This window comes from Geotrypetes seraphini, chromosome 8 (assembly GCF_902459505.1).
Source record: "Geotrypetes seraphini chromosome 8, aGeoSer1.1, whole genome shotgun sequence".
Lineage (NCBI taxonomy): Eukaryota > Metazoa > Chordata > Amphibia > Gymnophiona > Dermophiidae > Geotrypetes > Geotrypetes seraphini.
In genome coordinates, this window is record NC_047091.1 from 81,805,470 (window position 1) to 81,826,457 (window position 20,988).

A 20,988-nucleotide genomic window follows, 5' to 3' on the forward strand; every position below is an offset into this window, starting at 1 on the left:
GCTAGATGGGGGTAAGCAGCGTGTTTGGGTGGGTGCTGGGAGATTTCAAATCATGGCGGGGGGCAGGGGGGGGGGGAAACACGAGCGGGGGGATGCTGGATCGCGGGGGGAGGGTGCTGGATTGCGGGGGGCGCCGCTCGCAAATCGAGGCAAGCTTGGTTTCCGAGGCACTGATTTTGCGAATGTTTTGCTTGTCTTGCAAAACACTCGCAAACCGGTGCACTCGTAAACTGAGGTGCCACTGTATTTGGGCTGCAAAAACCCAAGGAAATGGTTTAGTTTAGGGAGTGAAGAACTTTTATGCATGAAAAAGGAGCAGGACTTGGGTGTGATAGTATGTGATGATCTTAAGATGGCCAAACAGGTTGAAAAGGTGATGGCAAAAGCTAGAAGGATGCTTGGGTGCATAGGGAGAGGAATGACCAGTAGAATATTGTGAAACAACAAAAGAAATTGACCCTATTCACTTCACAAAAAGCACACACAAGAAAACAAAAAATTGTGGAGAATCGTTGTCCAAGCTGATGGCTTTATTGAAACAAATAAATAATCCACATAGATACATCTGGGGCCAGAACCTCTAGAAAGATATGGACCCTACACGGCAGTGGCATATCAAGGAAGGGGGGAGTGGGCGGTCCGCCCCGGGTGCACGCTCCAAGAGAGTGCACAGCTGGCTAGATCCGGAACCTCCTGCGCTGCTCCAAATGGCACCTCAGCGCGGCTGCCATACTTATAACAGAGCAGAGTCGGCAGCTGCGCTGAAGTGAACAAAGGTCCCACAATGACTGCACCGTCTACCACCTCTGTTCCAGAAGAGGTAAGTGATGGGGGTGGGGGGGAGGGGTTGGGTGGACCAGCAGCCGCAGTCATCACGAGATCTTGCCGCAACTCCCTGCGTCTGCCGGCCCAGCCCCCTCCGACATCACTTACCTCTTCCATCCGGAGCAGAAGCAGTCATTGCGGGACCTTGCTGATTTGGGATGGAGAAAGAAAGGAGCATAGTAAGGTGGTGAAGGGAGAGAAAGGAAGTCAGGGTGTTATGGAAGGGTGTGGAGGGTGAGAAAGGGGGGTCAGGGTGGTATGGAAACATGGTGAAGGGTGAGAAAGGGGGTCATGGTGGTATGGAAGGGTGTGGAGGGTGAGAAAGGGGTGTCAGGGTGGTATGGAATCATGGTAAAGGGGGTCAGGGTGGTATGGAAACATGGTGAAGGGTGAGAAAGGGGGTCAGTGGTATGGAAGAGTGTGGAGGGTGAGAAAGGGGGGTCAGGGTGGTATGGAACATGGTGGGTGAGAAAGGAGGTCAGGGTGGTATGGAAGGGTGTGGAGGGTGAGAAAGGGAGTCAGGGTGGTATGGAATCATGGTGGAGGGTGAGAAAGGGGGTCAGGGTGGTATGGAAGCATGGTGGAGGGAGAGAAAGGGGCAGATGCTGATGGAAGTGGGGGGAAGGGAGAGGAGAGAATGAAATGCCAGACCATATTGGTGTGGGAGAGGGAAGGAGAGGAGAGATGCCAGACCATTGGAGGAGGGAAGGGAAGAAGATGGATGCCAGACTAAAGTGGGTGAAGGGAGTAATGGAAGGGGGATGCATAAAGTTTCTAGAACAGGAATAGAAAGAGAGAAGATGCCATATAGAAGGGGCAGAGAGAGGGTAGACAGTGGATGAAAGGAAGAGAGTGACAAAAAGATGAGGAAAACAGAAACCAGAAAAGACAAGGTAGAAAAAAATTCTATTTATTTATTTTTTGCTTTAGGCGAGATGCCATCACTGTTTCTGTGATGTTGCATTTTATGCAGAGTCCAGCTTCTTTGTCTACGTATTTTTATTCTCTCTCCCCATTTACAAAACTGTAGAGCGTTTTTTAGCGTTGGAATCTGATCTGTTACTACACTACAGTTTTGTAAAAGGGGGGGGGGGGAGTTAGTTTGTGATTACATACTAGGCGAAGGTGTTTTCTGTGTTCAAAAAGACATGGTTTTCTGTTAGGATTGATCTGGCTTGTTTAGTTTTACAATGGGTTTATTGATGTACTGCTCACTGCAGTATGTAAGATGCTGCCTTTTTCTAGATATTCATGTGTGACGTGTGGATTGTTACTAAAAATCATGTTTTTCATATAGATGGGGGGGGGGTGTCAAAAAAATGATGGGCCCCGGGTGTCACATATGCTAGGCACGCCACTGCTACATGGTCCGTGTTTCAACATAATTGTCTTCTTCAGGAGTCCCTACTGGTCCTAAAAGTGAACTTGTGGATTAAAACTAAAGGTCTCTGCATAAAACCGACATGCTCAAAATGACAGTCGTGTTCCAAGCTCCCAGGCTCAAAAGTGAAAAGTAGAATGTTGTGGAGACCACACTTTGAAAAAGATATAAACAGGATGGAGTCGGTCCAGAGGAATGCAACTAAAATGGTTGGTTGTCTACATCATAAGGCATACGGAGACAGACTTAAAGATCTAAAATCTTTCAAGTTTTCAAGTTTATTTTATTTGATATACTGCTTATAAAGTCTAAGCGGTTTACATATGAATCATATACAATTAAAAAAATAAAACAGAAAAAAATAATAAGGGAACATACATTCTATTTTGAAACAAATGTGAAGGACAGACAGACATGACACAGAGGGAAAAGTTTTGGGAGGAAGATGGGCGATATAATAGAGACATTGAAATACCTTTGTGGCATAAATATGTATGAGACAAGTTTCTTTCAATTGAAAGGCTACTCTAGAGTGAGAGGGCATAGAATGTGGTTAAGTGATAATAGGCTCAGGAGTAATCTAAGGAATTTTTTTTTCCAAAAAGGGTGGTAGATGCATGGAACAATCTCTCAGTAGAGGTGGTGGAGACAAAGACTGTGTCTGAATTCAAGAAAGCATGGGACAGGCACGTGGGATCTCTTAGGGAGAGGAGGAGATAGTGAATGCTGCGGATGGACCATTTGGCCTTTATCTGCTAGCATGTTACTATGAGGTACTTTGCCAAATGCCTTTTAAAAATCCAAATACACAATATTAACCAGCCTACACCTATGGATATAGGAATTATCCCAGGACATATTCTCACATGTGGGTGACGTCATTCACGGAGCCTGGTTGCTGACAGCTTCGCAAGCAGACTTGCTTGTAGAACTTCAGAAAGTTTGTGACTGCCACACCGCACATGCGCATTCCCGCCCAGCACAGGGCACGTCTCTTCTCAGTTTTCCGCAGAGCCGAGAAGTCCTATTTCGTCGCTCTGCGCTAGACTCAGTTCTACTTCGTGCCTTCTCACCGCGGCTCGTGTTTTATTTCTTTTCAGGGTCGCTGTATATTTCTTGTGTATTTTCATAAAAAAAAGACTTATTTTATTTTTTTTCTTTCAGTAATGGCGGGGCCTGCCTCGCGGCTTCAGCCAGTGAGTTTCGACTTAGCTGCAGCTATCTTCCCGTATATGTCCCGGCCAGTCACAGGCTTCAAGAAGAATAGCCATTACCAGTGCACGATCTCTCTCACTGACCCACATCTGTGGTATATTCAGTGTTTGGACCTGACTGTCATCCGAAGTCGTGTGTTCACTGCACTACCCTTCAACTTCATGCCCACAAATGTCGTCGAGTTCAGGTGGAAAAACTCTTTGGAGATATGGATCCCCTTGCCCCGGTCTTGACCTCAAATCTGGTCAAGCTTACAGGAGTTCCGCCTTCTGCCTCGACCTCGGCTTCAACTTTTAATCAAGCCATCCTCGTTTGGCGGGTCCTCGAGGATGGCTAAGTCTGCTAAGTCTTCTCCTGACAAGACACTTACCTCGCTGCCTCCCTCAGGTCAGGTACCAGCAGTAATTATCAAGATACCCAAGAAGCATGTCTTCAAGTCGAAGAGTCATTCTTCCTGCTCTTCCTCGGAGACTTTAGCCACACCAAATGTACCAGATCCTCAAGTCTCTGTGTCACATTTGGAGGCTATGATCCCAACCATCTTGGATCGTCAGTTTGATAATATGCTTGCCAAACATGCTCCTACCTCGACTCTGCTGCCTGCAGTCCAGCCTGAGCACTTAGCAGTATCACAAGGAATATCATTTATCCTAAGCCTAAGCCTTCTACTTCTAAAGGCTTTAGACCTTTCATCTTATCAGAGACGTTTTCCACAGAGAGCAGCTCCTTATACAAGAGCACCTCCTAAGAAACAACCACAACAGCAACAGAAGCAGCAGAAACCTCAGACTCCTGCTGCGCCTAAGACCTCTCAGCCTTTTTGATCATCTAATACAGAGCATAACCTCCATCGTTCTGCTTCTGTCCTCTCCCCTTCCCATTGGAGATCATTTCTATCTTTCTTTACCACCGCTGGGAGATCATTACATCAGATCTCTGAGTGCTGTACATCATCGGGGAAGGATACTCTCTTCATTTCATCCAGGTTCCTCCAGATTGCCTCCAAAAGAGTATCCTTCCAATCCATCCCAGACTGCCCTTCTTCAGGAAGCTCAAGCTCTGCTTCGTCTCCATGCCATCGAGGAGGTTCCGCTTGAACAGCAGAGCAGGGGTTTTTACTCCTGTTACTTCCTAGTTACGAAGAAGACGGGTGATCTGTGACCTATTTTGGACCTCAGAGCCCTCAACAAATTTCTGGTCAGAGAGAAATTTTGGATGCTGTCTCTGGTATCTCTATACTCCCTTCTAGATCAGACCGACTGGTTATGTTCTCTAGATCTCAAAAAGGCTTACACTCATATTCCCATTCATCCAGCCTCTCGACAATTCTTCAGATTTTGGGTGGGGAATCTGCATTCTCAGTACAGAGTGCTACCTTTCGGCCTGGCTTCATCTCCAAGAGTGATCACCAAGTGCCTAGTTGTAGTGGCAGCAGCTCTACAGAACCATGGTCTAAAGGTGGTCTTGTACCTGGACGACTGGCTCATCAAGGATTTAACATCTCAAGGGGTTATTGTAGCGACCCAACAGACTATGTGGTTCCTGCAAAGTTTGGGATTTGAAATCAACTTTCCCAAATTCCAGCTACAGCCCTCTCAAACTTTGCAGTTCATTGGAGCTGTTCTAGACACTGTCTGACTTAGAGCATTTCTTCCTCAACAATGTCAGGACGCTCTCATTCATCTCTGCCACAAAGTGTCTCCCTTGACTACAATTTTTAGCAAGACACATGATGGTTCTCCTGGGTCACATGGCTTCTACAGTTCATGAGACTCCTTTTGCCAAACTTCACCTCAGATTTCCTCAGTGGACCCTGGCATCTCAGTGGGCGCAGGCTTGCGACCTACTCAAAACCATTGGTCCAGCACGGATCGTCAGTGTTGCATCAGTCTGTCGGCGCTCAGAGCGATTTTCAATGCTCTCAAAGCTTTTCAGCATCTTCTTCACGACCGGTAGTCCTCATTTGGATGTACAACCAAGTGGCCATGTACTATGTCAACAAGCAGGGAGGAATGGGATCTTTCCCTCTTTGCCAAGAAGCTCTGAAGGTTTGGGATTGGGCAATCCTTTACAACACCTTCCTTAAAGCTGTCTACATTCAAGGAGAGAAAAACTGTCTGGCGGACAAATTGAGTCATCTTCTACAACCTCATGAATGGACACTCAATTCCTCGCCTCTTCATCACATTTTTTCTCAGTGGGGGACTCCTCAGATCTCTTCGCGTCTCCCCACAACAACAAGCTGCCTCAGTTCTGCTCCAGAATATACTCTCCTCACTGACTGGAGGCAGATGCTTTTTTACTGGAATGGACGAATCAGTTTATCTATGAGTTCCCTCCACTCCCTCTCATCGTCAAGACATTTATCAAAATAAACAAGAACATGCAACCATGATTCTGATAGCTCCTCGGTGGCCCAGGCAACCTTGATACTCCCTTCTACTTCAACTCAGCAGCAGGGAGCCACGGCTTCTATCAGTTTTTCCCTCTCTGCTTACACAGAGTTGGGGGTCTCTACTTCATCCCAATCTGCAGTCTCTACACCTGACAGCATGGTACCTCTCAATTTAACAACCACTCTACAGTTTTCTCAATCTGTACAGGATGTTTTAGAAGCTTATAGGAAGCCTACCACCAGACAAAGCTACAATCAGAAAAGGACTGGATTTTCTGTTTGGTGCACCATTCATCACAAGGACCCTCAATCTACCTCCTTGTCTTCAGTTTTGGATTACCTGTTCCATTTGTCTCATTCAGGCCTCAAATCCACATCCATTCAAGTCCATCTCAGTGCAACTGCTGCTTACCATCAGCCTATCGAAGGGAAACCCCTCTCTGCTCATTCTGTGGTTTCCAGATTTATGAAAGGACTTTTCAATGTCAAGCAACCTCTCAAACCGTCTCCAGTGGTTTGGGATCTCAATGTTGTTCTTGCTCAATTGATGAAGCCTCCAGTTGCAGACCACCTTTCACAGTATTCCATCATGACAAGGTGGTCCTCTGTACTCATCCTAAATTCTTACCTAAAGTGGTTTCAGAATTTCATCTCAGTCAATCCATTGTACTTCCAGTGTTTTTTTCCAAAGCCCCATTCTTACCCTGAAGAAACAGCTCTTCATACTCTGGAATGTAAGCGTGCTTTGGCTTTCTACTTGCAACGCACTCAACCACATAGATCTGCACCTCAACTTTTTGTCTCCTTCGATCCAAACAAGTTGGGACATCAGATTTATAAGCGCACCATCTCCAGCTGGTTAGCTGCTTGCATCTTTCTGCTAAGTTCAGGCTGGACTGTATCTACAGAGTCGAGTCACAGCCCACAAAGTCATATCCATTGGCGGCATCAGTGGCTTTCCTCAGATCTATGCTATTGAGGAAATCTGCAAAGCTGCCACTTGGTCCTCGGTAGAGAATGACACGGTGACGGTTTACCCGCGGCCACCGCATTTAAGCCGCGGGTCACCGCCGAAAACGGGGAAGAAAACTAGCAGTCGCTGCGGTGACGGGGACAAGGCCATTCACCGACCGCGGAAACGGTGAACAGGTTTGTCCCCGCGGGCCAATGTACCCCCTTCTAGGAACCGCTATTTCACCGTGCTCCTCATTTGTCATTTCAACCCTTCCTGCCAATCGCAGCAGAAGGGTACCCAACCCCTCCTGCCGGTCCTCCCAATGGCCTCCCCTAAGATCGCCGGCAGGAGGGTACCCAACCCCTCCTGCTGGACCCCCCCCCCCCCCAACGAACCCTCCCACCCCGGAACCCCCTTAGTCTTACTTTTCAAGTTGGACCGGACAGCTCCTCGCTCGTCTGGCCAGCAGGCCTGCCTCCGTCCAAATGAGGCGGGCCCGCCCCTCCCCTCCCCTGCCTAACCCACAGGATCCTAGGGCCTGATTGGCCCAAGCACCTAAGGCCCCTCCTATAGCGGGAGTGGCTTTAGGTGCCTAGACCAATCAGGCCCTAGGATCCTGTGGGTTGGGCAGGGTAGGGGCGGGCCCGCCTCATTTGGACGGAGGCAGGCCTGCTGGCCAGACGAGCGAGGAGCTGTCCGGTCCAACTTGAAAAGTAAGACTAAGGGGGTTCCGGGGTGGGAGGGTTCGTTGGGGGGGGGTCCAGCAGGAGGGGTTGGGTACCCTCCTGCCGGCGATCTTAGGGGAGGCCATTGGGAGGCAGGGGAGGGGAGGGGAGGGGCGGGCCCGCCCGCCTCATTTGGACGGAGGCAGGCCTGCTGGCCAGACGAGCGAGGAGCTGTCCGGTCCAACTTGAAAAGTAAGACTAAGGGGGTTCCGGGGTGGGAGGGTTCGTTGGGGGGGGGGGGTCCAGCAGGAGGGGTTGGGTACCCTCCTGCCGGCGATCTTAGGGGAGGCCATTGGGAGGACCGGCAGGAGGGGTTGGGTACCCTTCTGCTGCGATTGTCGGGAGGGCCGTTGGGGGGGTCTACAGGAGGGGTTGGGTGCCCTCCTGCCGTGATCGCTGGGGGGAGGGGAGACTTGCAGCCGTAGCCGCGGTCACTATGCTAATCACGGCAGCATTTAAAGTACATGTCGTGTTTGTTTTTGCATTGCTAGCCCCAGGGGTGGTGGAAGATTAGTGATTGAAAAACTGTATGAAAAATAACTATTTTAAATTTAGTGATCAAAATGTGTCAGTTTTGAGAATTTTTATTAATTAATTTTTTCTCTGCGTGTTTTGTTTTTGTATAGTTATTAACTAATATTTAACTAAGTTTTAAAGTTTTAAAGTTTTAAAGAATGTTTCCTTTATACGTAAATAAAGAAAAGTGAATGGGATTGCAGTGGCGGTGACGGGGCGGTGAATGGGGTGGCAGTGGCGGTGACGGGGCGGTGAAGAGGATGGTGAGACGGGGACGGGGCGGTGACGGGGTTGGTGAGACGGGGACGGGGCGGTGACGGGGATGGAGAGACGGGGACGGGGCGGTGACGGGGACCAATTTTTTCACCGTGTCATTCTCTAGTCCTCGGTTCATACTTTCAATTCTCATTATTGTCTGGATACTTTTTCCAGATGGGATGGCCATTTCGGCCAGGCAGTTTTACAAAATTTATTCTCCTAAGTTGCCAACACTTCCACCATCCCATTTTGGTTAGCTTGGAGGTCACCTACATGTGAGAATATGCTGCCTGCTTGTCCTGGGATAAAGCACAGTTACTTACCGTAACAGGTGTTATCCAGGGACAGCAGGCAGATATTCTCACAGCCCACCCACCTCCCCTGGTTGGCTTCTCTGCTAGCTATCTGAACTGAGGAGAGACGCGCCCTGCGCTGGGCGGGAAGGCACTTGTGCATGCACAGTGCGGCAGTCATGAACTTTCTGAAGTTCTACAAGCAAGTCTGCTTGCAAAGCTGTCCAGGCTCCGTGGATGATGTCACCCACATGTGAAAATATCTGCCTGCTGTCCCTGGATAAAACCTATTGCGGTAAGTAACTGTGCTTTTTTGCCCACCCCCCCTTGCACCTATGGGCCTTTTTATTAAATAGGCACACAAAACTAGTCCAAATAGTGTGCATATATTTTACAAAGTATGCTTATACAACTAATGACCACACATACACCACCCCTTGGACCACCTATGCATGAAGTATATATGTATTAGACACAGCCATTTACTGTGAATAGAACATGTCATAAATATCTCCCGTAGTATCTACATCATTTCAGTAAGATGAACTGACCAGGTTGAGCATCCTCTGGTCAGGAGTAGCATCTGTGCTTTTCTATTTCTAAGTTACTACTGTGAACTCTTCTCTATCTCCAGCCTTGTGACTTTTTTTTTCTTCTTTTTTTTCATAAGGTTTCCTAATCCTTCTGCATGTGATGTCTGCTACTGATTGATTTCACATTCTTCCAAGCTATAAAAGGAGTGTTGCTGAACCATCTGCTTCGTGTTTGCTGGGGATGGGATACAGTCCCTTGAAACAGAGCAGAAGTATCTGTGAAGAATCAGATGTTTGAAAACTATGGGCTCCTTTCCATAGTATCCCCTGTTCATCAGTGGATGAGGACAAGCAGTGCAGCACTAACAAGAAGCTGGGGGGTTGAGGAAATAAGTATTTTGGCTCTATCTTAGAAATTGTGCCAAATCTGACAATTTTCCTTAAGTCTGCAGTCCACTTATCTAGATCGGTGGTTGGGAGTCGGATAGCCATGACAACAACTGTGCCACCACTGCCACTGCTCCTGTGGCTTCAGGAAGTGGTTTTTCTTATGCTGATTCGTGTACGCAGAACAATATTACAGACGGCCTTTGTTCTGTGTGTCCTCATTCTTCTACTCTGGATCTCCATATTCTTATATGGCAGTTTCTATTACTCATACATCCCCACTGTGCGGTACACCACTCCTGTCCATTACCACTTCAGGTCAGTCAAAAGTTTCCCATTCTATGGTGATAGGGTCCCATATACCCCCAACTGTTCTCTCAATCCTAGTCTTGTATTTCTCATAGAAGGTGTGTGTGGGTGGGGTGTGGGGGGGGGGGCAGCACAGAGCTTTTCTGGAAAGAGGAAGGGATTGTAGAGCTGAGCAGTCGATGTAGGCGGATAATAATTTTCTGCCATTGTATTTGTCTCGGCAGTCCTGTTTAAGACTGTGCAAGAGAATGGATTATAGGCCATGGAACGGATTGGGCCTGACCAAATCTTCGCCCCATGTAGTATTAGCAACTGGGAGGTGAGGAGGACATAGCTTTATTGTTCATTTCCCAACCAGAAAGGTGGTCCGCTGCTCATGGTGTGGTGGCTAGTATTAGAGTGTGCTGTAGTATGGTTATAATTTTTCCCTTTTTGGAATTTTCAGAACAGATTGTACTTCACCAGGGCAAGATCTCTGCTCCTTCCCAATGGCAAACATTTCACTGATAAAGAATGGACGTGACAGGGTAAGCGCTTTGCTTCAATATTCCTCTTGTACATGCCATCATACCAGCTTACATGCAGAGAGAGGTGAATATGTGTCACCTGAAGCTACTTGTTCTGCACAAGTTTCTGTTAAGACTTTGGACTTCCATTCTGGTCAAGCCAAAATACGTTCATAGTAACATAGTAAATGATGGCACATAAACACCTGAACAGCTCATCTAGTCTGCCCAACATTCATGCTCATTATTTATTCATGATTAAATTGTCTTTCTCTGGCATTTCTGAGACATAATCCATAGAAGTCTGCTCAGTACTATCCTTAGGTTCCAGCTACTGGAGTTGCTCTCAAAGTCCACTCCAGCTTATTCAAACCATCTTGTAATTTGTGGAACACAGACCATAAAAGTCTGCCTTGCTCTGTCCTAGTGTTTCAAATTACTGGAGGTTTCCGTTGACATCTTCTCCAGTCCATCCTAAACTGAATTTCCATATATGGAACACAAACTTGTTCAGGTCATAATTTGCCTCCGACTGTTACTGGTTTTAGCTTGCTTTGAAGATCCCAAAGAGTAATTTGTTCTTATTGTTCATCCCAAGGAATGAGTAGCTAATTAACGGACCTATCCTCCAGAAACTTAGTATCCTTTTTTTATTATATCCAGTTTTGTACTAACCTTAACTATATCCGACAACAACAAAGTCCACAGATTCATTGAGTCTTCACAGAAAATACTTTAAAATCTTTGTAGTATTTTAAAGAGTGGAATTGTTAAAAGATCCTAAATTCCTCTTATTAAACCTGATGGCATGGAAGAAGACATGTTATCAACTCCATAGTACCTAGCTGCAAAGATGGAAGAAAGTGGCAAAAAAGAATGTGGAATATCTATAAATTGTGTGAGAATAGCATACTGGTTAGTAAGTGAGTGTGTTGTAGTAACCCTTTATATGGTGGATTCAAGTTGATAGGAGGATGTACTGTACCCCTAGCATACCCAACATATACATATGTATTGATATTCAGAGTGATATTGATAATAGATTTGTAAGGGGGATTTTAAGGGGCTAAACAAGGTAGGTACAACTGAAAAAATGAAAATACGTTCATATATGGTTGAGAAGAACTGATGAAGTTTTATATAAAGTGTTATGTTTCCAATAAACATTAAATAAAATAAGAGTCCTAGAAAGTTTTTTCCTCATTTTCCTTTGTTTGCATTATAGTTAGGAAATTTGTTACATTACTTCAGTGATCCTTTCTTCTATGTCATTGATATCAAGAAGACCTAACAGCTAACTTCTGCCCATGTACTGGATATTGCTGTTTCAATGACAGCCTTTTACTGCCCACGTCTGGTGAAGTTCTAGATTCAAGGCAGGAGACTGCAAGGCAAATTCTGCTTGTTTTTTGGAGAAGAATGAGCAGAGAGGTGCTGGACAGAACATAGTGATGTAGAGCACAGTTGTAAAATCTCTGCTGTTTCCAGTTTAAAGAAATCTGTACAATGCAGATTATAAATGCAGAAATTTAAATACAGTGGTGAAGGGGAGGACCCAGTATCTAGTTTTGACACTTTTGAGCTCTGACCTCTGTAAGTAAAGGTAGCATAGAACAGGTTTCATCTTTTTGACCTTTCCCTTTTAGGTCCTTATGTATGGGCAGCCATACCGGATTTCCCTGGAGCTAGAGATGCCTGAATCTCCTGTGAATCAGGAACTGGGAATGTTCATGGTATCCATCATGTGTTACACAAAAGGGGGACAGATCATATCTTCCTCTACCCGATCAGTGAGTACCAAGCTCGAGTGAGGTGGGAGATGGGATAGTGCTAGTGATACCAGCTCATGTATGACTGCTAATAGTTGGGTTCTTTATATCCCATAGGCCATGCTGCATTATCGGTCACGTGCGTTGCGCCTAATGGATACATTCTTCTATGCTGGTCTTTTATTGACTGGCTTTCTGGAGCAGAAGCAGATGGTCGAGGTAGAGCTGTACTCGGACTACAGGGAAGATTCGGTAGGAAACATGCTTATGGAATGTGCCATAAGCGGAGAATTCAGTAGGGGGAAATGTCTTGCATAGGCATTAGGCACTACAGGGACATTGTTTATCTCTTTCATTGATGAGAAATCATTTGCTAAGTTTGTGCTTTGGTACGTTCCTTTCTCCTTAACTTTGGAATAGCAAAGTTACTTACCTGTAATAGGTGCTCTCTGTAGACAGAAGGGGCATACAGCCACACTTGTTGGTGAAGTCCTCTGACTGAGCCTGTGTGTCAATGCTCTCCCCTAACTATATTAAGCTTTTAGCATACTGCGCATGTGCAGGATGCCCTACACCTAGATCCCCTCCCCTTGTCCTTTCAGTTTTATCTCTAGAAATATAAGAAGTTGAGATGAGGGGACGGTGGGCGGGCAAGTGTAGCTGCATTCCCCTGCTGTCTACAGAGAACATCTGTTACAGGTAAGCAACTTTGCTTTCTCCGGAGACAAGTAGGGGATATGCAGGCAAACTTGTTGCTAAGCCCCAAGCTGATAAAGTAGATGGCAGTGGATATAAATTACCATGCAAATAAATTAGGTAAGACTGATTGTCCAAAACGAACGTCTTGTGCTAAGCTTTGGTCTAAACCAGGGGTAGGCAATTCTGGTCCTTGAGAGCCACAGGCAGGTCAGGTTTTCAGGATATCCACAATGAATGTGTGAGATGGATTTGCATGCACTTCCTCTTCGAGATGCAAATATATCTCATGCATATTTATTGTGGATATCCATATGCACCGAAGACCAGGTTGCTGCTCTGCAGATATCCTGAATTGGGATTGATTTCAAGTTTGTTATTGAAGCAGCTGCAGCTCGTAGTTTATGTGCCCCAATTGAAACTAGGGGGCTGTGTATGAGCTCTTGTGCAACAAAAATGGATGCAGCATGTAATTCATGATGATGTAGCTCTTTTTAGTTGCTGGTTGGCCATGGGTAGCTAGATTGTACGAAATGAATAGTTGGGCTCGATTGGCGGAAATGAGAAGTTATCTTAAGGTAAAAAAGAAGTGCTCTTCTGCAATCTAATGTCTGAAGGTACTCTTCTGCTGCAGAGGAGTGAGGAGGTGGAAAAAACGACAGCAAAGTGATGGTTTGATTAAGATGGAATTCCGAAATCACCTTGGGAAGAAATTTAGGATGAGTCTGTAATTGCACTTTTTCCTTAGCAACAGCAGCAGATGAATCCAGAGACCAATGGGAGAGCACACATCTACCAGCAGGTGGAGATAGAGAAACTGATTAACAGGTGGTCCTATTGGCTGGCACACCTCCTGCATCTTCAGTATGCTCTATCTTCCAGCAGGTGATGGTTGCTATTCAACTAGCTCCTGAATTCTGGCTGTGACTGGAAAATTATTTTCTCTTCTGTTGAGGTTTCTCTTCAGTGAGACTGCCATTCTATTTCTCCTGTTGAGGTTTCTCTTCAGTGAGATGGCAATTTTATTTCTCCTGTTGAGGTTTCTCTTCAGTGAGACAGGGGTGTCCGGCTGAACGGTGCCAGCTTTAGGGGTTACACCTGGGCCCCCCCTAGGTCCCTGCCTCACCCTCCCTCCAATGAAAGAGGGTCTGACTGGGTCTCGGTTGTTCTTCTTTCCCTTCACTGTTAAAAAAAAAAAAAAGAGACCACAGTGACTATTAAACAATTCTGCCCTCATAGTGCTGAGCAACCTGCATCTCCCTGCACTATTAACAAAGTTGTGAGTATATGTTTTATTTGAACTTCTTTTCTGGTTTCTGGTTGTGGTGGTGCTGCGGGTTCGGTGTGAGTCTACAGAAGGAATATGTTTTTTTATCAAACGCTATGTTTTGTAGAGTTGTGGAAATGGTTTAGTGACTGACAAGTAAATTTACATTTGTATGAAGTTTATTCAGTAAAGGGCTTCGGGTGTATGGATAGAGCTCCGTTGACGGAACTAGTGCCTTCCCTCATGTTGTAGACATGCGCTTGTTTTCATACTCTGGCAGCAGCGCCACAACGGTAGTGGGATTTCTCCCCGAGGCGGTCTTTGCTTGGCAGTTCCCGCGGCCAGGTAGAGGTAAATATTTGGATGGCTCCAGGTGTGTTCTTCACGTAGCCGGTTCCTGACTGAGCGCATAAGGCGTGTGCTCATTTTCTTAAGTTGAGAATGAAGCAGCATTCATTTATTTCTCTCCAATGTTTATTTTAAGCATTTTATACCATGACAGTGGGAAAAATATTTTAATGGTTGGCTCCGGGTAGGTTTTTTAATACATTGTTGATAGAGCCAGCTCATTTCAGCATGAAACAGGCACACGCTTGGGTCTCTGGCGTTAGCGGGAGCACCGCAGCATTCACGTTTATTTTGCAGCTGACTTAGGTCACTATCCCGCGGCTTCCCTGTTTTTGGGGTTCTACGCGTCAGGAGTGTTTCAACAGCTTTTGCCACTGTTGCGGTGATATACCTTGTGTGTGTGTTTCCCCACTCTCTCTGCTTGAAAAGACTTAACTACTTTTAAGTGTTACTGGTATTCAGGGCAGCAGTTTTAGTTCATACGGAACTAAGGGAAGTTATTCCATTTACTTTATAGTGCCTAAGACAGGGAAATTGGTCAGACGGGGGCTGGATCTCATTCTGGTAAATTAGTTTCTCAGAGTTAGACATTTCTGGAGAAAAACTGTGAGAATATTTACAATTTCCCTATGGACACCGAATTTGCACTATCTTCGCTTAGCTCTCATCGAGCAGCGCTATCAGTTTTGGCAGATGCCATTTGGCCTAGCCACGGCTCCATGAACATTTTTGAAAATGAGGGCAGTAGTGGTGTTTTGGCGCAAACAGGAGATTCAGGTACTTTCTTTCTTAGACGACTGCTTGATTCGGATGTCTTCCAGCCAGATCAATTTGTCAGACACAAACGGGTGATTTCTTCTATTTGAACTTCTTTTCTTCAATTCTTTGGATGTGAATCTTCAAATTTCCAAAGAGCTCTTTTCTCTTGTACTAATTATTAGAATATCAAGGGATGTTGCTCACGTAGGAGAGGAATATGTTTCTTCCCAGATACTGGGGCGACAGGTTACAGTCTCAGGTTTGCCTTCTTCAGTCACCAAGAACAAGAGTATGGGATTCTGTACAGGTTCTAGGATCTATAGTGGTGACCCCACTGGGAATTTCGGCTTGCTTTCACATGAGAATGCTACAGCAGTCACTTTTGTTCCAGTGGTTACCAGTAGCTCAAGGCTCCAATTGTAGTATCTAGTAGGCTCCTCAAGCATCGCTCAATATAATTTGGTGGCTCAGCGAGATTAATCTTTTCAAAGGCATGCCTCGGTCTTTGCTGGACTGGCTCAAAGTCACTAAACATCCCAGGCTGTCAGGTTGGGGGGCTCAGTGCCTTCAAGCCTCAGTCATTCATTCTTCTGGACTGAAGCATGGTCAGGCTACCGTTTCAGGAGTTTCAGACCATTCTTCCGGAATGACAATAAAGTCTTTTAGGACAGTGTTATGACAGTGGTATTTTTCTACAGCCAGGAAAGTACATGATGTACCCAGTTGGCGAGTAAAGTAATGGTTCTACTTCAATGGGTGGAATCTCATCTTCCTCTTCTGTCAGCGCATCATTTTACAGGACAGGAAAAGGGTTTAGATAGACTTTCTCACTAGAGAATGACACGGTGAAAAAATTGGTCCCCGTCACCGCCCCGTCCCCGTCTCACCATCCTCTGCACCGCCCCGTCACCGCCATTCCCTTCACCGCCCCGTCACCGCCACTGCCGCCCCATTCACCGCCCTGTCACCGCCACTGCAACCCCATTCACCGCCCCGTCACCGTCACCGCTGCATACATAAAAGCCTCAAACGGGTACGATTTTATATACTTTTCTAATATCTCCCCTATGTATCTGCCATTGCCCCCCCCTGTGTCCATATACCATCCCCATGGCATGTCCCCTTTTTGTCTCTGTCCCTATGCCCCATGCACATAATTTCCCCTCTTTCTGTTACCTTCCTGTGTCCAGATTTCCCCTATCTTCCTCTTCCATACCAGTGTGTCTCTTCTTTTCAACCCCATCTAGCTTTTTTCCCTCTTTCTTCCCCCCCCCCCCCCTGCTTCTAGCATCTGGCTCACCTGCCTGTCCTTCCCTTTCTTTCCTGCTGTGGGTTTTTCTTTCCGTTTTCATCACCTTGGCCCAGAATCCTGTTCCCTTTCACTCCCTCCTTACAGTCTGAGCCGGGAACACGGGTGATCGCACGGTCCTCGCAGCCCCCACCCGCCTGCCCAATCGATCCTAGTGTTTAGCCAGCTCTCTCCCTTCTCCTCACCTTAATTTGCAGGCTTTCTTTTTCAGCGACCTGCACGCTTTCCCAAAGAGCCGCACACGCGCGGCTGCTCAGTGTTCAATCTTCTGCTCTGCTGCAACTTCCTGTTTCCGGTTGCGTCAGAGCAGAAGATCAAAACTGAGCAGCAGCGGCTCTTTGATAGCGTGCGGGTCGCCGAAAAAGAAAATCTACAAACTAAGGTGAGGAGAAGGGAGAGAGCTGGCTAAACACTAGAATCGATTGGGCAGGCGGGTGTGAGCTGCGGGGACCGCGCGATCCTTCATGCCTCACTGCGGGGACAAGACCCATTCACCGCCCCGCGGGCGGTGAATGGCCTTGTCCCCGTCGCCGCAGCGACTGCTAGTTTTCTTCCCCGTTTTCGGCGGTGACCCGCGGCTAAAATGCGGTGGCCGCGGGTAAACCGCCACCGTGTCATTCTCTATTTCTCACCACAAAATCTGAGCATGGATCATCTATTGTATGTTAAAATGTACAGCGCTGTGTACGCCTTTCAGCGCTTTAGAAATAATAAATAGTAGTAGTAAAATCTTCTACATCCTGGAAATTGGGAACTATTTGCTCAGGCGTTCCAGCTCTTTGTATAAAGGTGAGATCTCCTAGAACTAGACCTCATGGCCTCGTCTCAAAATTCAAAGCTTCCTAGCTTCTTCAGCAGACGCAGGGAGTGGCAGTCAGAGGGGGTGGCAGTGTTGCTTCTTTCTCGCCTCTGGTTTCTCTTTTAAAGTGTTTTCCCCTGGCTGATGATTGGATGAATTTGCCATCTCAAGCTCACTTTCAGGGCACAGTAATTATAGAATCTCCGGATTGGCTGCGCCATCCTTGCTATGCAGATCTGATGACTCTTTCGATGGCCGAACTGTTGAGATTCCTGGTATCTCCGGATGTACTCACCTAGGGTCTGATCAACATGGATATTCATCCTATTTTGGTATTATGATCTAGCTTTTGAAAAGTCATGGCTGATGTGTAAGGTTTATGCGAAGCAGGTTATTTCTTCTCTTCTCCAAGTGATACAGACGTCTTCACCTGTGGCTTATGCTTCCGTTTGGAGGCTTTTCCTTTCTTGGGTACTTCTCAACGTTGACACCCTTCCAGAGTTCTATGATTTATATTCTTCCCTTTTTGGCACAAGAGTATTTCCAAGGGCTTAGCATTCAATTCCCTTCAGCTTCAAGTGGCAATCTTAGCTTGTTACAAGGGCTAGGTATCTCGCTCTTCGCTTACTTCTCAGCCTCATGTAGTTCAGTTCCTAAAAGGAGTACAGTATATTTGTACATCTCTTAAGAAGCCCTGTCTGGAGTACAGTCTTAAGGTACTTCTTCGCAGTTTACAGATGGCTTCGTTTCAACCTTGTCTTTTGAGACTCTAAAAGGCTGTGATGTTGAACACGGTGTTTCTTGTGGCCATGGCTTCAGCTCAGCGATTTTCTGAGTTGCAGGCCTTGTACGGCGCGGATTCTTATTTCTGATTTACAAATTCTGGGGTGTCAGTTCAGACAGTACCACAATTTCTTTCTAAGGTTGTGTCATGGACTCAGCTAAATTTCTTAAGAAAGGATTTTGCGCTCCCATATTCTCCCCGGCTCTTAATGGGAAAAATGGTGTTCTTATACTTATTAGACAACATCCCTCCATTTCTATTATGTTCAGCTCTCGTGACACTTATGGTAGGTGGAATAGTGTCAAAATATCTATTTCAAACCATACCTTACGCATTATTAATCTGTACGCACCTAATCTGGACTCCCCCGAATTTTTTCATAATCTTGCTAACCACATACTACAAGATCCTGATACTCCCACCATTATTGGTGGTGATTTTAACCTCATATTGGACCTTCCTTAAAGATAGGAAATCCCATGCTCCTTCTAAAAAGTCAAAATCCTGGTACACATTACATGATATCATCACCCAATTGCAACTTTCTGATCCATGGAGACTCCAACATATAGATACAGAACAATTTACATTCTTTTCAGCTCCTCACTCCACCTTCTCCAGGATTAATTACTTTCTCGCCAGCTCTTCCCTATTGGATCATATCACTTCCACTGACATCAACTCCATTGCTATTTCAGACCATGCCGCCATCACATTAACCTGTAAACTTTTCTCCCTGGAACCTCACCTTAAACAATGGCGATTCAATTCCTCCCTCCTTGCCGAAACTCAATTCAGAGACACTATAAATAAAGCAATCGATGAATTATTTACATTTAATGTTCCCACCCACACTAACTGGACTGTCACTTGGGATGCCTTTAAGACCTTCATTCGAGGTACCATAATTCAATTTTCTACCCGTCTCCACTCCTCTCAGAAAATGTTACAAAAAGACCTTGAACGTCGTATTCAAGAAGCTGAATCCCGATACCTTTCTGATGTCTCTAATATTCCTACCCTTCTACTCCTACGCAACCTTCGCCTTCAATATAATTCCCTCCTTAGCTCTTCCGTAGCCAAGTCGGTATTCGTTCAAGCTTCTAATTATTACGCAGATAATAAACCTGGTCACCTGTTGGCGAACTATCTTAAAAAGTCCCAAGATAAAATCACTATATCCTCCATTAAAGACTCTTTTGATAACGTGGTTACGGGCACCAATGCTATTTCTTCATCTTTTCTTTCCTTTTACCAGCAACTATACTCCACTGAATCTCCCTTTTCTGCATTCTTAGTCAACTCCTTTTTGTCTCTATCTCATCCTATTCTCTCACCCATGGAAACCGTATTCCTAGATATGCCATTAATTTCACAAGAACTCACTGATGCTATTAATTCTCTTGCTTCTAATAAATCCCCGGGTCCGGATGGACTCACCACTGAATTCTACAAAGCCTTTCTTCCTGCTTTACTTCCACACATGCTACCCTTCTTTCATTCTCTTTGTGCTCAAGGACATTCTACAGGCTCCTTTACGGAAGCTACCCTAATCTTCTTCCCCAAACCGGGTAAAGATCCCCAGGATGTCAAAAATTATCACCCTATTTCCTTAATTAACGTTGACGCTAAAATCTTTGCTAAGATTTTGGCAACCCGACTGCAATCTGTCCTTCCCAAACTCATATTCCCAGATCAAACTGGTTTTCTCAATCAACTGTACTCCTCCAATAACACTCATCTTTTGTCCCATATCATACATCATTCCTCCTCGCACTCTGACAGACTTTTGATCATGGCTCTTGACGCAGAAAAGGCCTTTGACCGGATAGAATGGCACTTTCTATTCCATACCTTAAAATGGTATGGTTTCTCTGACTCCTTCTTAAAGATGATTAAGGTCCTCTATTCCCATCCAACAACAAGGATCATGATTAATGGCCACCTTTCTTCCCGACCCGCAGACGAGACAGGGCTGCCCCCTTTCTCCTTTACTCTTTAATCTTGCCCTCGAGCCTCTCTTAACTGCTATTAGACTTGATTCCAGAATCCAAGGATTCCACTCTGGCTCCTTTTCAGTTAAATTGTCAGCTTATGCTGATGACGTTTTTCTTTATGTTACTCCTAACTCTCTTACTCACGTTCTTGAACAGATCCGTCTCTACTCTGCCATTTCCAGCTATAAATTAAATATCACCAAATCTGAACTTCTACCACTAAACTGTATCGATGCCCAAACTGACTCTTCTAATCAGGTTTTATCTGGTCTCCTACTAAACTTAAATATCTCGGTTTATACTTCGGACCTTCTCTCGACATCACGTCACACCTCAATTCTGACTTTATTTTTTCGATTATTCATTTGTGTACAAATAGATGGTCTCCTCTTAATCTTTCATGGTGGGGTAGACTTTCCCCACCATGGTGGGGTAGACTTTCCACCATACGCATGATGATTACCCCTAAGATTAACTATATCCTAAGTATGCTACCTTTTCTTTTCCCCCCACTCTGTTTATTCTTGTATCGAGAAACTTCTTGCAAATTTTTTATGGCAAGGTAAACAACCTCGCATCGCGTTACGCAAATTGAAATGCCCTAGAGATCAGGGTGGTCTTAATTTCCCTAGCTTTCATGAATACCATTTAGCCTTTCTTTTGTCACAAGGATCTCATTGGCTGAATTTACAGTCATCCCTCTTGCTTCCTATCTGGCTGCATCTAGAATACTCTCTTGTGGACTCTTTTCTTCTTTGCCTTGCTCCCGCTACACCACTCCCATCCTCAGCTAAACTAAATCCCATTCTACTTAGTACTTGGCAGGCACTCAATATTATTGACTCCATCTCAGATAAAAAATGTTCAACTTCAATCTCGGCTCCGATATGGAATAACCCTAGAATCAAAATTAATAAGGAAATGGTGGTTTGGAAATCTTGGCAGCGCCAAGTAATTTGGAA

At 45.6% G+C, this 20,988-nt stretch overlaps 1 protein-coding gene across 2 annotated transcripts in view; it reads left to right on the plus strand.

The window, feature by feature from the left end:
• BSCL2 (BSCL2 lipid droplet biogenesis associated, seipin) overlaps positions 1-20,988 on the plus strand; it is a 69,390-nt gene that overhangs the window by 25,441 nt on the left and 22,961 nt on the right. For both annotated transcript variants that reach the window (XM_033954847.1, XM_033954846.1), the window contains exons 2-5: positions 9,234-9,801; positions 10,238-10,319; positions 11,945-12,088; positions 12,185-12,319. In XM_033954847.1, the coding sequence (XP_033810738.1) occupies positions 9,587-9,801; positions 10,238-10,319; positions 11,945-12,088; positions 12,185-12,319 (576 nt within the window). In that variant the 5' untranslated portion in view covers positions 9,234-9,586. The remainder of the gene's footprint in view (positions 1-9,233; positions 9,802-10,237; positions 10,320-11,944; positions 12,089-12,184; positions 12,320-20,988) is intronic.